This window comes from Tasmannia lanceolata, unplaced genomic scaffold (assembly GCF_043159265.1).
Source record: "Tasmannia lanceolata isolate RefF3 unplaced genomic scaffold, GAP_Taslan_0.1 ptg000023l, whole genome shotgun sequence".
Taxonomy (NCBI): domain Eukaryota; kingdom Viridiplantae; phylum Streptophyta; class Magnoliopsida; order Canellales; family Winteraceae; genus Tasmannia; species Tasmannia lanceolata.
This window is the reverse complement of record NW_027518700.1, coordinates 19,284,471-19,301,549: the sequence shown is the minus strand read 5'-3', so window position 1 is coordinate 19,301,549 and position 17,079 is coordinate 19,284,471. Positions and strand designations below refer to the sequence as shown.

The 17,079-nt window shown below is 37.0% G+C and overlaps 1 protein-coding gene across 1 annotated transcript; it reads right to left on the bottom strand.

The window, feature by feature from the left end:
* Positions 1-3,228: 3,228 nt before the first annotated feature.
* On the bottom strand, positions 3,229-7,273 carry LOC143855916 (zinc finger BED domain-containing protein RICESLEEPER 2-like). Its single transcript, XM_077365967.1, has 4 exons — positions 5,384-7,273; positions 5,009-5,080; positions 4,008-4,121; positions 3,229-3,393 (listed from the first exon to the last, which is right to left on the bottom strand). The coding sequence occupies exons 1-4, from the start codon at positions 7,271-7,273 to the stop codon at positions 3,229-3,231; spliced, it is 2,241 nt and encodes a 746-aa protein (XP_077222082.1).
* Between the last annotated feature and the right edge of the window lie 9,806 nt (positions 7,274-17,079).

The following is a 17,079-nucleotide window of genomic DNA, read 5'->3' as shown; positions in this document are numbered from 1 at the left end:
AAATGGGTCACTGAAGGTTGCTTGAGGCTCCTGGATGTTAAACCTATTCCTAACCCACTACCCAAGTATTGGAGGTTAGATCAATACTGTGAGTACTACAGAAATACCGGCCATATAACAGAGAATTGTTTAGCTCTGAAGCACCCGATTCAGAACCGGATAGAGAAATACACTTTTGCTGTTGCCGAAATCTATGCTTTTGTGAATCAGGCACTTGAGAGAACTATTCAACCCCCCAGAGATTGCATCACTTATGTCACTTCAGAGTCAGAGAATAAGTTGAAGGGAAAAGGAGAAATGTTAGAGTCTGAATTTCCTGAGAATGTTAAGGCAGAGAAAGTGATGCCACAAATAAGTTTTCAAGGGCAGTTTGGGGCGAGTCAACAGAGCCTCATGGGACCACCTTTTCCGAGATTCCTATACCAGGGTCGGACTCCCTAATCAGCATTATCATGGTGGAAGGCGTACTACTCGTGAACTTCAGTGCCAGTTCATTTCCTCTGTTTAGTTATCATGTTCCAAGTGTCATGTTTCAAGGTTTAGTTTCTGTTAAGTGTATACCAACTTCTGTGCTGAGGTTGGTGAGTCTCGTAGTGTCAATGTAAAAAAAAAGGTGTGTGTTGTGTCAGTCAGTTTTCTCATCGAGTCAGTGTTCAGTCCTGTGTCAAATCTGATGTAAAGCCCATAGAGGCATGTTTATGAGTCATCAATGTACTTGAAGCTTTCAATTCAATGAAAGTTTGATTTCAATGTTATCAATGTTCTTTTGATTCACTTTTAGATCTAATGTTAAAAAATAACTAAAGACACCCTTCTCGGATGAGAATGTAGACGAAATTCCCATCGAGATCTAAAAAGGTCAAACGAGAGGAAGAGCGTCGATCATAGCCACTTGAAGAAGAAATCGAAGCCATTAATAGTGGTATCGAAATTCAAAACTCGAGAAAGATGGATTGGCAAAACTTTATCTCCCGAGGAGCGCGAAGAATTGATAAACCTGTTTAAAGGGGTTTGAGGTAGTCTTGCTTGGTCCTATAAGGATAAACCGGGTGAATGCCCTGTCGTTGTTCAATGCAAGACTCCATTGGCTTTAGACATTCAGACGAAAAGCATGATCCTAGAGAGTGAAACATCAAGCATCAAACGAAGCTGATGTGAACATTGAGAGAAGACTTTCAGATGCAAAGTCATATTCATAGAACTTGATCCTCAAGAGGAATATTTGAGTTGTATATCTTGGTAGGATTTTAAGTTATTGTCTTCAGAGAGTAGGAACAATCCTAATGTCCAAAGGAAAGAGGGTATCCAAAAGAAACAAAAGCATGAGAAAAGCAAAAGGAGAAAGGAATGTGTCCCTGAGACAACTCCTTCAAAATATCAAAGACCCAGATGATAGAGTCAATGAGATATATTGAACATAAGAATTGTCTTTAACATTTGGAGACTCATGATAGTTGTGAAATTTTAGACATGGATTCGAGATCTCCAAGATGAGCATTGTGGTTGAAGTCTTCCTTAAGAATACCGCCAGACTACTCGACAAAAATACTCAAACTCTTTGAACCTTATTCTTCAAGAGCTTGCACGTCAAAGCATTAGGAGGCCATCCTTGGACGTTTGAGCCTTTATAGCCAAAATCCTAACATTTAAAAATCCATTTGTAAACCCTTTGAACCGAAATGTAAAATCAAACAATTCTTTTAACCACATTATAAACCAGGGGCATTTTGCACCTGAACTACGCGGACCTGATCCCCACCTCTTCAGGGGTACGTAGGCAGTCTGATTAATTCAAATTCGGTCAACCTTTGGGATAAAAGCAAAATTATTCCCTGTCAATCTTTTGAAGCTAAAAAAGCTAAACCATTCTTTGCTAAACCCAAAAAGAGAACTACGCGGACCTGATCCTTCATTTTTGGGGTACGTAGGCAATCTGACAAGACCAAATACGGTCCAAATCGTTTGAACCTAAGAGATATCCTACTAGGGGTGCTTATTCGGTTTAAACCGAACCGAAAAAACCGAATTGCCTAAACCGAAATTATTTCGGTGCCAAAAAAATACAACCGAAACCGAAACCGAATAGGTGAAAACCGAAAAGAACCGAAACCGAAATTTAATTTCGGTTATTCGGTTTTTTCGGTTTAAACCGAATAGTGATAACCCTGCTATGCATTTCCGGTTTCGGTTCGGTTTCGGTTCGGTTGTAATTTTTGAGATTGATTTTGAGTCCAAAACTGATAATTGGACTCAAATCTGCTCCTAATTTTGAGGCCAATGATCAATTTTAGACTTGACTACTTGAGCATTTCTCAAATTGTAAGATGAACACTGAACAGGGCCTAAGTTTTAACTTTTAAGGACAAAGAGCATTTCTCAATTGGGAGTTGATAGTTCTTTGTGAGTTTGTGGTGGAATAGACTTCTGTCCTGATGCCACATTTAACATTCAAACAACACAGAGCAAGCCACATTTAATGGAATAATGGACTTCCTGATGCCACATTTAACAAGCTGCCAGTCATGGAGAGCAAGCCAATGTCATTTAATGGAAATATGGAATAATGGCACAAAAGAAAGATTTTAATCTAAAACCCAGTTCAATAATTAAGCTGCTTGTTGTTAGCTCAACACAGCAACAACATTACAAACCCATGTCATACAAACACTTAATAGTAGTATCTCATATGTACACTGGAAGTTTACCACCCCTGTGCTTCTTCTTACATGTTAAATATTACAAAACAAGGGTCCAATCCCACATGTAACCCCTCACGCTACACAGGTTTAACTTTAACCAAGTAGCACCTTGTAACTGTTGCTAGCAAACAGGTAACAGCCATAGACAACTAAACCCATCTTCTCCAACAAAACCCGGATATGCAGGTAAAGGCCATGCATTTGTGCTAGAAAATATGCTTAAACTTACATTATTACTCAATCTAAATTCAATAAAAGGGCAAATATATAGTCCTAATAAGAAGTTCCATGCATCATATTACCATGAGAACTTGAAGAAAATTCACTTTCCCATTTTCTCTAATTCACCATGTACTTATTGGGAAATACAAACCACATCTGAATTTAGAAAGAAATACCCACTGGACATATAAAAAAAGCATAAAAATATCAAGATTTTGCAGCTGTTACTGCACAAATAGATGAACCTTTCAAGTTTCAAGTTCTAGGAGAAAAAAGTAACGACAAGCTGATGAGTGGGGAAATGTAGTTACGAGAGGAGTTTCATGTTCTTCAGTGTGGTTGTAAGTAGAGAGATGGGAGCTCTGAGCTGGTAGTCTTTCACTAAGGCTTTCACGGCGAGGGATGGGAGCTCTGAGCTCTCTTTCTCTTCCTTGTTTCTCCCTTTCGAAAGCTGACCGATAGCAATACTACACTGAAGAGAATATAAAGCTTTTCTTAGTAATCTACTCATCTCATTGCGTAATAATACCAACCCATCCATATTAGATAATGCAAACTAATACGAATATTGTTTCAATCTGTACAAGAAGGGAGAATGATATATTTGATGAACTTAGTGCGAGTTCCAATGAGATGCAGTGAGATTGGGTCCACCTGTGGACACTACAATGATCTAGACCATTTTTCATTAATATTCTGATTGTCAGCCTTAAGTGTCCAATTGGAGGGCTTTTGCTATTTGAATTTGAGCTGTTGCTCTAATTTCCTTCACTTGCCCATTTAGGCCACCAATTGGAAGTTAAGATTACCCAATTTGAGGTATGGCAACTCAATATTGGACACTACTGAATAAATGGTCCCAGCTCATTGCATTGAATGGGAGCTTTCATAATTTCATTCTAAAAAGAATGAGTAAGTATAAAAGGTGAAAGTACACTATGTCGGTGTGACCATCTAATCATGCATAGACAAGTAGGAGATTACTCCAAGCTTCCAATTATTCTTGAAGAGAAGGAAATAAAACAAGACTAAAACAAGGACACAGCGAAAGATAATGAAGGAATAGATGAGTAAGGGGAATCTCACCAAACATATGCCATAAAGGGCTCTGGTGTTCTTGCCTCCACTCAAGTCAATGGTGGATGCATAATACTTTTTAGCTGTTTGAAGATTTTCTAAGCCACCCATTGTATAGAGTACCTATTGAATCAAAGGACAACAAAACTTAATAGTTACAATCCAAAACCTTTGCATAAGGTGTTCTTATACACTAAAATAGCAAGTACAGTTGAAGGTACACCATAAAATTCTTCCAGGGCTATAACAAGGGTATTTATTTTTCAGATAAAAATTTCCAAATCAAAAGTGTCCATTGAATATTAATAATTAATAACCTGTTGTGTGGTCCGGATAACTTAAGTTCGTAAAGATATTTCTTACACACCCAACTATCTTTATGCATATTTATATTGTAATACCTCTTCTCACTTATATTATACATCAAGTAATTTTCATATAAGTGGTCAGGTCTAAGTGATGGTCTTAAGTCATGGCAATGTTACCAAGTTTTGAATTTGCAAGTTGCTGACCAAGTAATACACCAAAAACAAGAATAAAAAGGTGACAAAGGTATCAAAATTATTATAAATTACTCAATAATCTTATGGGAGGAGGAGGTATGGACTCCTTGTAGTTGCAGGCTTTACAAATCATGTTTTCAATACCATTGCAGGCTATGCATGTATAGCTGACAACATTTGGGTCTAAAATAAAGTTCCAAAGTTACATTTGCAAATAGAACATGTTACAAAGTATTCAAGAACTAAATGAATTCCAACAGAACAGGTTGCAAATGAATTGGAAAATAGCTTTTCCCCATCTTATTCTGTTGTGGATTCAATAACTACCAATGCCAAGTTGTAAGTAATTCAAAAAATTCCAGTATTCAAGAACTAAAGATACAAATCAAGATTCAATTGAATACATACAAGGAATTGTATAAAGCAAAGATTACAAGAAATCATACAAAGCAAAGAAGGAACCACAATTCAGAAGATATGAAGAGTAGGAACTCCACAATTACAAACCTGAAACCGTCTTCCACTCTTCCATGCTTCAAAGATCAATATTTGAGGAATCATCCCCAACATTAGAAAAACCTGAAAATTCAAAATAGGAATACAAATAGTTAAATATAACAAACATCAAGTTTCAAGTCAAAAGCAATATATAGAAACACAATAAAAAATTAAAAAAATAAAATAAATGCAAATTTACCATTTTCAAAATTTTCAAGATCCTCTAATGCTTCTTCGACATTAATCGGCATTGACGGTGATCGAAGCCAATCTTGACCACATATAAGAGCTTCTACTATCTTAGGAGTCAAAGAACTCCTAAATGCATCAAGAACACGCCCCCCCCCCCCCCCCCCCCGTGCTAAATGTGGACTCCGAAGCAACAGTGGATATAGGAACCGCTAACACATTCCGAGCCATTTCTGACAAGATAGGAAATCGGCAACTGTTAACTTTCCACCACCCTAAAATATCAAATTCGTCGGAACCTTCTTCAATCTCTTCACTTAAATATCTTTCCAACTCTGATTTGTTATCACCACCTCCGGATTCAATCTTATGCTGCTTAAACTTTTCCTTAACCATCATCCTCACATGTTCTCTCGGTTCTTGAGAATGCTCTCTTGAAGTTGATTGGCTCAAGTTTACTTGATTTTCTTGATGTGTGTTGACTGTGTTCTTATTGTTCCACTCGTTAAACAATTCAATTGTGGCCTGGAACACTTTTTTCCTCAACTCGTTGCCTTTTCCCTCTCCATACATACCAATGAGAGCAAACTTAACAAATTCCATTTTGTGTTGAGGGTCAAGAACAACAGCGATATAAATTAGTTTATTCATCTTCTCAATGTCACCCCAATACTTGTTAAACTTATCTTTCATTCTCCTCGCCATCATTACCAAGTTAAAGTCTTCACTTTGAAGCCACTCTTGCAAAAGGTATTCAACCTCGACAATTTCAGGAAAGAGAGTGTTGGATGTAACATACAATGATCCTGAAACACGTATGGTGAGCTCATAGAAGTTTTGAAGCAAGGTAGCCATCTTTCTAACGTTTTCCCAATCTTCATGATCTGGCTTCCTAATCCCATCCACATCACCGGCATCAAGTTCACCACTGAAAAAAGGATCTTCAACATCAAACCTATCAAATGCTTTTTCAAATTTTTCGGCTGACTTTAACATCAAGTATGTTGAGTTCCATCTTGTAGATACATCTAGGCACAACAAACTCTTGCTCTGGATCCTTTCGTTCTCAACACACTTTTTGAAGAGCTTCAACCTAGCCGGTGAACTCCTCACATATTTGACCGCCGCCCGAACACGATCAACAGCAATTTCCACTTCTTTTAGTCCATCACACACAACAAGATTAATTATGTGTGCTACACACCTCACATGTAGGAATTTTCCTTGACAAATGCTAGACCCCCAGTTGATAAGTCTTCTCTTTAAGTAACCAACCGCGACATCATTTGAACTAGCATTGTCCACAGTAACTGTGAACACTCTATCAATCCCCCAATCCAAAAGACACTTCTCAATGGCCTTACCAAGAGCCTCACCTTTATGACTAGAAATTGGACAAAAGTTTAGTATCTTTTTGTGCAATTTCCAATCACTGTCTATATAATGAGCCGTGAGACACATGTAGTTAATTTTTTGCAGCGAAGACCATGTGTCTGTAGTGAGAGAAATCCTTTGACATGAGTGTCTAAAAAACTTTTTCAACTTTGACCTCTCTTCCAAGAAGAATTGATAGCAATCCCTCGCAACCGTCGAACGTGACGGGATATGAAACCGAGGGCATGCAACTGACATCAAATGTCTAAACCCTTCTTTCTCCACAGACTTAAATGGAAGCTCATCAATAATGATCATACGGGCTAAGGCATTCCTAATGGCCTCTTGGTCAAACTTCCAAATAGAAATGGTGCCACTACCATCCCCCTCTTGACCCTTGATCGGTTGGTAATTCAACTGTGTTTGTGTTGTGTTCATATTGCCAGGGAACTTTTTGCATAAGGTGATGTGATTCCTAAGTGAGGTAGTTCCATTTTTCTTTGGATCACAACAAAACTCCCTCTCACAATACATACAACTAGCCTTAGGTTCACCCACCTCATTAGCAAATTTTGTAAAATGGTCCCACACATCTGACCTAGGCTTCATCCCCTTTCTCTTCCGTGCGGTTTTAACCGTTTGGTTTGACTCTGTGGGGTTTGAAGATTGCTCGCTAGAAATAAGATTAGGAGCTTCTCCTTCTTGCGACATCTACAAGATGATAGAAACAAGACGCTAAGACACTCATTACCCAACACCAAATAAGCTACCCAATAGAAAACAAGATAGACAACAAATGAGAATGACATAAGTGATTAAGTGTTACCTTCGTAGTTCGTACCCAATAGCAACGAGCCAAAGAAGATAAAATGATGCTAACACTAATAGGCTAATAGCCCCTTGAGTGGTGGCTCAAATCCAACTATCCAAGAACAGCAAACCTATATTGAAAGTTACAAACCAAGAATAACAAATCCAACTATTTGTCAGCATACAACAAAAGCAATCCAACTATCCAAGAACAACCAATCATAAGTTAACATACAATTACACAAAGTTTCAAAGTTACAAACCTCAATTCTAACAAAGAAATTCTTATCAATCTATTTCTTGAATGTAGTATATCAACACCTACATGAAGGAAAAAGAGATCGAGAAACATTAGAATTTAGAACTCCACTTGGGTAGGGTTGGGTAACTTGGGTCTTGGGTTCAGCTTTTGCTAAAAATGAATAGATATCAATCTGAACCAGTGAACCATACTACGCTATTTTAAGGTAAAAGCTCAACTGTGATCGATTTTTGGGAATTTTGGTTGAGAATAAAATGCAACATTCAAAACTGCATATTTGTATAACTAGAGAATAAAATGCTATGAAAAATAAATTTGTAGTAATGAATTGAAGAGAACGTGACATCAACATTCCTACAGGCTACAGGCAGCAGCAAACTCTAACCAAAAAAATAAAAAATGGAACCCACTTTCAGTATTTTAGCAAACTCACCCCAACCCGTCCCCAACATCTGCCCTCTAATTTTATTGTGATTTTCAGTATTTTAGGTTATAAAAGAAAATAAAAAATGGAACCCACTTTTGTAGAATTTTAGAAGAGATAAATAGATAATTCCGCTTGTACCCCTAAATCCTTCACTTCTTCATCTGGGTAGACAGGTAGTGCCGTAGTGGGTAACTGGGTATAACATACAAAACACAAATACTCAAAAAAATATTTAGCAAAATGAAATTAATTGATAACAAAATCTAAAAAAAAAAAGAAATAATAAAGAGATACCTCTGTGAGCTTCGAGAGAGAATCTTTTTCCAATCCTTTGATGGGGGAAAAATGGAAAATCACAAATACAAAACACAATGCTGTGTTGATTTCTGGTAGAGAAATAGAAAATCAGATTTCCGCACTTCTCTCGCTCAAATCTGGGCGTTCGCCGCGTTCCTGTGGAAAAGAGAGAGGGAATGAGAAGAGAAGGAAAGGAAAATAAAAAAAAAATAAAAGCTTTGGGTATTTCTTCAATTCTTCTTACATGAAGAAAAATCAAAGCTTCTTCTTCTTTTCAAAGCTTTTAAAACCCACATGGCCACATTCCTTTCAAAGAAAAATCAAAGCTTCTTCTTAAATGGAAAAGGATGAGGAGATCTATCTCAGAAAATCAGGATTGATGAAACCAAACAAACCTCAAGCTTATACACACTCACAAAAAAAAAAGAAGAAGAAGAAGAAGAAGAAGAAGATCGAAAATGAGAATGGGAATGAACCTGAAATTATTATGACCTGAAGGATCTTAAAGGTGCCATCATAGTGGAATCGGAGAGGAAGATCGGCGGTCCTTTTGTTTGAGGAGATGAGGGCATGAGATGAGGCGGCCGTAGTCTCGTTCTCGTAGAGAGAAGACAGAAGAGGAATGTGGGTTTTGAACTTTTGAAAAACCCTAGCTTTTGCGTTTTTGAGTTTTTGCTGTTTTGGTCTTTTTTTGGGCTTTGCAATTTACACTTTATAGCTTATATACATTTTACACTATGAAATAATCAAGTAATGAAGTATGAATGTCCAATGGGCAATGGGGGCTGTCCAAAGTGAAAAAAAAGGGGGCGTGGATAACTCATAACTGGGACCAATGGGCAATGGGGGCTGTCCAAACTGAAAAAAGGGGGCGTAAGTATAATTGTATAACATTTTCGGTCTCTAAAACCGAAACCGGAAACCGATACCGAAAACCGAAATTTATAAGCTTCAAATTGAATTTCGGTTTTCGGTTCTACCGAATTTTTTTCCTTCCGAAACCGAAACCGAAACCGAAAACCGTAATTCTATTTGGTATCAACCGAAACCGAACCGACACAACCTGAAACCGAACCGAATGGACCAAATAAATTCGGTTCGGTCGGTTTATTCGGTTTAAACCGATTAATGCTCACCCCTATATCCTACCCTTTTGAACCCAAGCCCACCTAGAAAGTCCTTCTGGTGAAACATGCAAGGTTCAAAGCAAATGAGAACAAAAACAGAAAAAAAAAGAACGAGAGTCTGAAGACCCACTAGGTTGAAAACCCGAAAGGGCGGCCTAGAATCATGCATTTGCTAAGTCAACAACCAGAAGAGTTGGCTTATGTAAAAGTAAGAGTAGCGGTCTGCTGGATTGAAAAACTTGAAGAGGCAATCTAGTTAGAAGCAAAGACTTCCCATAAAAAGTGAATTCATGAGATTCAAGAGGAGTTCCTCAGTCGCGAAGAATTTCAAAGTTTGAGTGCAAGTAGTGCAAGCAAAAGTTGAGGCAAGTGGTCATTTAGACTGAAACCTTGGAAATCAAAAGTTGAGATAAGTGGTCATTTAGACTGAAAATTTGAAAAGCAAAAGTTGAGACAAGTGGTCTGTTAGACCGAAAACTTGGAAGAACAACGATTGTGACTTCCTACGAAGAGAGAAATCATGAAGATGGAGGAGCAATCTCAAAACTGGGCAGGATCTTGAAATTCTTGTAGAGTCGGCGAGACTTGCTTTGACATCCTTCTAAACTAGGGGGCATCGAAACTGAGCAATCCAAAGGGGGTAATAACCATGACGGAAATCCCGACAGAGGAAATTAGAACCTCTTGACATGGTTTTCGAGAGTACTCTAACAATGGCTAACCTTATCATAAAAAATGACATATTTTATCTAAGGGTGAATCAAAAGTGAGTCAAGTCCCTTGAATAATTTGAGTCTTCTTTGATCGAGTCTTTGGAAGTCTTTTCCTCATTCTTATCCATTTTCTCTCAAAAGTCAAAGTGTTTGGCACTGGAAGAGTGAGAGTACACCTTCTGAAAGGCGAAGAAAATTCAAAGTGGATCCTGGTTTGGAAATCGAGGAAGGGGCAAGACACATTTGGTTCAAACTTGCCAGAAACAACCAAGCCTGAAGTAGTGAGCAGTAAAAGAGAGAATTTGCAGACTCAGCCATTGTGGAGATTGTCCTACCCTCTTGCCAAATAAAGAACCCATGCAAACTTGAACTTTTCTTACCTATCCTGGTTTTGCTCTCCTATGAATCCTGTCATGGAAGTACATCATACTAGAAGCATCTTTTATGACTTGTGTCATAAAAGATATCAATACAAGATAATTGAGATAAATATTCTTAGCAGATAGAGACAAGAGAAGCTTGAACACTCTTTGAGTCAAATTCCTTAATTGAAAAGTCAATGTTTCAGAAAATTCAATCCCCAGCGAAGTCTAGAACTTATTCTTACGGTTTTCAAATCTTAGCAGAATGCTTTTCCTCTCTTTAAAAGAGTCAATACCCAAAAATACTATCAATTTACTCAAGTTTAGTCCTCAGCAAAGATCATGCACTCTCATTCTCTTTTCTAGGCAGGAGAAAGCTATTCCATCAATGAAATCGATAAAAAGATTAATAAACCCATCAATCATGTTTACAAACCCTTTGGGTCTAAAAAAACTTTTTCTTTGATAAACCCAAACAAGGGGCATTTTTTTTAAGAAAAAAAAATCTTTTGATTGCTAGTCAGTGAAGTGCCAAGTAGTGATGAGTCTTGTCGTCCGGTGAAAAGTAGTTTCACCTTGGTATTGAATGTTAGGGAGAGAAGTAGTTTCACTAAATATTCGAATACCCAGATGATTGACAATGAAGTGTCAAGTAGTTACATCTCTAATCATCGCCCGTGGCAATTAACAATGAAATGTCAAGTGGTGACCTGTATAATTGTCGCCCCGCAATGTGCCGCTACCTAATGAGTTAGGAGTCAGGCATATCTGTGAAGAGGTTTGTATGGAACTGTTTAGCAAAACCATACGAATCTGGATTTACATGGAGCTGGTTTATGCGGCACCATATAAATCTTGGGTGATTCGCTACCTTGAAAGAGAGGAGTCAGAGTTACCCAGATAGCTAAACAGATGAATTTTAAGCAATGGTCTGTATAGCAATCGCCTGGTGAAAAGTAGTTTCACCGTGTTTTCAAATTTGGCGAAAAGTAGTTTCCCCGTTGATTGGAAGATTGGGCGAAAAGTAGTTTCCCCGTGATTTGGAAGATTGGGTGAAAAGTAGTTTCTCCGTGGATTGGAAGATTGGGCGAAAAGTAGTTTCCCCTTTGATTGAAAGAGTGGGCGAAAAGTAGTTTCCCCGTAGTTTGGAAGATTTGGCGAAAAGTAGTTTCCCCTTTGATTGGAAGATTGGGCGAAATGTAGTTTCCCCTTGGATTGGAGGATTAGGCGAAATGTAGTTTCCCCTGGATATGGAAAGAAGAGAGAAAAGTAGTTTCAATGATATGAGAATTTTAGAGAGAAAAGTAGTCTCTCAAGAATGAAGATTTTGCAGAGAAATGTAGTTTCTCATGATATGAAGAGAAGAGAGAAAAGTAGTTTCTCAATGATATAGTTTTTGGAGAAATGAAGTTTCTTAGAGATAGAATTTTTGGCAGAAAAGTAGTTTCTCAATGATAAAGAATTTTTAAAAGAAAAGTAGTTTTTCAATGATATAGAGTTTTTGGAGAAAAGTAGTTTCTTAGAGATAGAGTTTTTGGGGAAAAGTAGTTTCTCAGAGATAAAGTTTTTGGAGAAAAGTAGTTTTTCAGAGATAAAGATTTTGGAGAAAAGTAGTTTCTCAGAGATAGAGTTTTTGGAGAAAAGTAGTTTATCATGAATAAAGATTTTGAAGAAAAGTAGTTTCTCATTGATAGAGTTTTTTGAGAAAAGTAGTTTCTCATGATATTGAGCGAAGAAGAGGTAAAAGTAGTTTCTCGTGGTTATGAAGGTTGAGTGAAAAGTAGTTTCCTTTTGATTTTGAATGCTTAAGTGAAAAGTAATTTTTATTTGATTTTGAATGGTTGTTTGAAAGTAGCTTCCATATTGTTTTGAATGCTTGAGGTGGAGAGTAGTTTCACCAGTTTGGTTTGTTATGCCGAGTAAATGGATTTGAAAGAGAGGCTATCTCACTGATATGTTGTGATATGTTTTACTGAGTTAAGAGTCGGAGAGAGGCTTTCACACCAATGTTTGCAGAGTTTTAGCGTTGTTGAAAATCCATTTAACTAGTTTACCTTTGTGAATACCATGTTAGAATCAAAACCCAAAAAATTATTTTGTTTTGACAGTCGGGTCGGCCAGAATGTGTTGTCTTGTCAGCTTTGCCATTCGTCTGATAAGCACACTCTGCCAAAGAGGGGCATCTGTAGACACCTCATTTTGAACGAGCCTTAAGCCTTTATTTTGAATAAAAATTTCTTTAAATAATTGATTTAGTGTCCTGAATCTCATCTTAGAGTAGGTTAGGATCCCAAGTAGGCTCCATTAAAATTGTAGGAAAATCCAATAAAAAATTGTTGAGTTCGTAGTGTAGTGTAGTGCAATAGAGGGGTAAGACATCCAATAAGGGTGTGTTATTATCAATTTCATGTGGAATAGCTGATCCACCCCTTTGTGGGTTTAAATATCCATAAGTACATTAGATGGGGGATATGTCAATAAAAAGAGTGGTTGTCCATGGGAAGAGCAAGGGGCGTTAATTATCTAAATAGGGGTTAGCCGAGAGAGAAAGAGGGGTGAATATATCATTTTTCTAACCAAATAAAGTAAAAAGGGGGGGTGGATCATCTACATATAGGCTGACTAAAAGAAGAAAAAGTGAGGTTATATCATGAAGCAAATGAAGGTTGACTTATCCCAAAAGGGGGGGGGGGGAACCCGAGCAATAGAAATTTAGAATACGACTTCCTCTTTATTACCCAGAAAGAGGGTGTGTGTTGGCAGTACAGGGGGTGGTTACTATGAGGAAAAATGAATAATTTTCACTTTCTATAAAATGGGGCAGAGAGAGGGATCAAGCAAGGAGTTCTCATTTCTTTCTTTTTTCATCTAAAAAAACTAGCCAGGAGAGAGAGAGCTATAGAGTACTCACCCACACCCTTACTTCGACCTTTCTTCTCTGGCCAAAATTGCTGGTTTCCGGCCAAAAATCTGGTCAAAATCTCGGCCAATCTTTTTCTTTCTCAAGTAGATTGCTTCAGTTTCTCCTTTGCTTGGTTCTCTTACAACAATAACCTCATAGATCTCATCTCTCAAACCTTAACCAAACCTTAGCTCATTTGATCTTCTCCGGTCAATTTCCATCGATTCCAGCCAGAGTTAAACCAGATCTGGCCACCTGAGCTTCGATTACCTGGTTCTCACTTTAATTACCATATTTCCTTCCATTAATAGCCTTAAATACTAGTGTTTTCTTCTTTTACTATCATCGAACCCTATTTTTATTGTCATCTTCTAAATCTCTTTACAAAAATCTAGATCCCAACCCTATGTTCTCAAATTCCACCGTCAGGTCCATATTTTTCATGTGAACCCTAATTCTCTTTACTGAAAGAGGAAATTATTTGAGTTGAAACTACAGATCTGAAAACTCAAGCTAGTAAAAGAGGCTTAAGAAGCAATTCTTATTGGAAGGGGGTATTCTCTGCAATTTCAACATATTTGGTTTGATCTTTGAAAATCATCATGGATTTTTGTTTTTTAATTCATCTTCTCGGATAATCTTATTTTAATCTAGATCTTTCTTCTTTTAAATGCCTAGTTATTTTTGTTATGGTGTATTTATTTTGTCAAAAGGTTTGAATCAGTTTATTTTACCTCTCTAGATGTTTATGAATGTCTATCCCTGTGAATATCGTTTATTATCATTATTTTGATGTGATTCATGTTATTAAAAGTTCTTCGGTGATGGTTAATCAATTCATCAGGTTTAATTAGACAATACATATACTAGGTAGTTATCTTGAACAATTCGTGAGCATATTCCTATACAATAATTTAGAAGTACAGGTTCTGAAGTAACGGGCACAACCTGTCTGAATTTATGCATATGTAGGAGTTAGGGTAAACCTGTAGAATTTTATGATTGCAACAAAGTTAATGTGACTTGGAAAATGAATGTATCTGAACATTTATTGATTTAATGAGTTCAATCATGTGGTTCCCATATTTCTCAAATGTAAATTCCTTGATGTATGGTTAATTTGCGCATGGATGATGTACCTTAAATAGCCTAGACTACATATCACCTGTATGTTTACCACTTTGGTGTATGTTTCAGTATCCCCCTGCAATGACTATGAGAACTGAGTAGACATTTCGTATGCTCATAATTTTGTCCCTTTGTGAATAAGACATTAAGATAAGTTGGGAATAAGAATTCAGGTGGTACCTGACCATCAATAGGGTTGATGGCTATCGATGTTGGACAAGTGTGTTTGAATGATCCTATCTAGTTTATTTATTTCTTTAATAAGAATAACACTAACTTGGCAATGTTGTTGGCTTAAACTTATTTTCCCTTCCTTTAATTACTTTAAGGGAGGTAATCATAGACTCGCATTTATTTAAAGTAGTATTCTCTCATGGCTGTTTGTATTGTCACATGTTACATGCACCTCATAAACGGTGTCATGTGTTCGTGAGTGTGTGTGTGTAGCTGTGAGTGTGTGTGCATCTATGTGTGTGTGGGTGAGAGTGTGTATATGTGTGTAGGTGTATGTATCTGTAAGTATGTGTTAATAAGTGTTGTATGGATGTGTCTGTTCTAGTGAGTGCTTGTAAGTTTGCGTGTGTGTGTATGTGTTAATGAGTGTTGTATGGTTGTGTCTGTGTTCGTGAGTGTGCGTGTGTAGCTATGTGTGTGTGTGTGTGTGTGTGTGTGTGTGTGTGTGTGTGTGTGTGTGTGTTAGTATGTGTCTGTGAATATGTGTGTTAATGTGTGTACGTATGTGCTTATGTGCCTAAAAGTATGTGAGTGTATGCTTGTGTGAGAGAGTATATATGTGCTTGTGAGTACATGCTTGTATGAAAGTATATGTATATGTATGTGTGTTTATGAGTAGGTGCTTATTTGAATGTGTATGTGTCTGTGAATGTATGTCTGTATTCTCCTCGCTATGGTGATCCTTAAGCTGTCCAGTTATGAATTCTTCCTTTTTTGACCTCAAATGTTCAAAACTTTCGAAAAAATATATTTATATCTTCTAGATCTTGTCGAGCCGGTCAGTTCGACATATGGCGGCCCAAATTTGGCCAAAAGACGAGAGTTATGCTTTTTTTAAGTTTCAGTTAGTTTTTAGAAATCTATCGCGTCGAGTAACTTCTAAGCTGTTTCTGGCCGGATTCGGTCGAAGCCATAGAGGACAAAGTTGTTCGTTGTGAGATTTCCTAAAACTTTGTCAATGTGTGTATTTTTTCAGAAACAATGTCTGGTATGTCAAAAACAATTTTCAAAATTTCAGTTTTCTGAAAAAATGGTTTGCTGTAACAGCAGATTGTCGGCTATATTTGAGGCACTTCCAGCCGGATCTGACCAGAGCCGAAGAAGAAAAAGTTGTTCCTTCAATGATTTTCTAAATCTTTGTCCTTGGGCAATGTTTTCTAGAAACGATGTTTTGAATGTCAAAAAGGAGCCTGAACTTTCAGTTAAAACACTAATATGTCTCTTAATGGCGATGGATCGGAAGAGGCCATTTATCGGCCACTTCTAGCCAGATCCAAATGAAGTGGTCAACTGAGAGAATGTCTCTTATGCTGAGATCTACAATTTTGATTCGTAGAGTTTTTAATGGTTTTGATGTTTGAGGGGTCCAAAAGTCAACGTAAACTTTCATTTTTCACACTATATGACAACTCTGCAATTTCTTGAAAATCATGGATAACATGAGCTCTAATCATTTTTAGTGGTTGTGTTTGGATGTTTTGAGCTTGGTAGCAAGTCATGAATCATCTTTTAGATGTTTTTCATAATTTACTTGTCATTTTTGGGTCATTTTCGTGAAAATTGCATCTTTAGTTGTGATTTTTCCTTTTATTGCTTTTCAAGGATATTTTGGGCTAAAATCATTTTTGATGCTTATAGTTAGATATGATGAGTATGCTAACAAGTTTTAAATCATATATTGAAAGACTTTCCTGAATTGTTTGGCTTTTTTTACCCTTGTTTGGTGAAAATTACATGTTGGGTGGAAATTTCACTTTTTTTTAGATTGTTTTTAGCTTATAATGATTCTAATGCTTGTATTAGGATATGATGAGCATGCTAGCAAGTCACAAATCATATATTGATCAATTTTCATGATTTACTTTGTATTTTAGAGACTTATTTATGAAAATTGCATGTTGTGTAGAATGCTTTCAATTTTATTTTTTTATTTTTTTAATGCTAAATGAATGGAACCCGTGCTACATGTCAACCTAGACATCTAAACTTCTAGGATCACTTCTAAACCATGTCTAGACCTTCCAAATACCATGAGTTTTTCATTTTAGGAGACATGCTTTGTCTCATTATTGAGTCACACATAGGAGACTATCCAAGTCTCAAGTTAAAGACTAACTAAGTCTTTTAGACCCGTATTCTTATTTCATTGCAAAGGCAATGATAGGGATACTTGGAGCCCACCTCTGTGTTTAGGAGACTTGCACAGTCTCACTAGCACCCTTGTTTATTTTATTCTTGTAGAAAGTCTTTGACTT

Coding starts and splice junctions, on each gene's coding strand:
- LOC143855916 (XM_077365967.1), bottom strand. CDS start 7,273: ATGTCGCAAGAAGGAGAAGCTCCTAATCTTATTTCTAGCGAGCAATCT. Junction 5,081..5,383: donor TAGCGGTTCCTATATCCACT/GTTGCTTCGGAG, acceptor TTGAATTTTCAG/GTTTTTCTAATGTTGGGGAT. Junction 3,394..4,007: donor CCCTTTATGGCATATGTTTG/GTGAGATTCCCC, acceptor TATTCTCTTCAG/TGTAGTATTGCTATCGGTCA.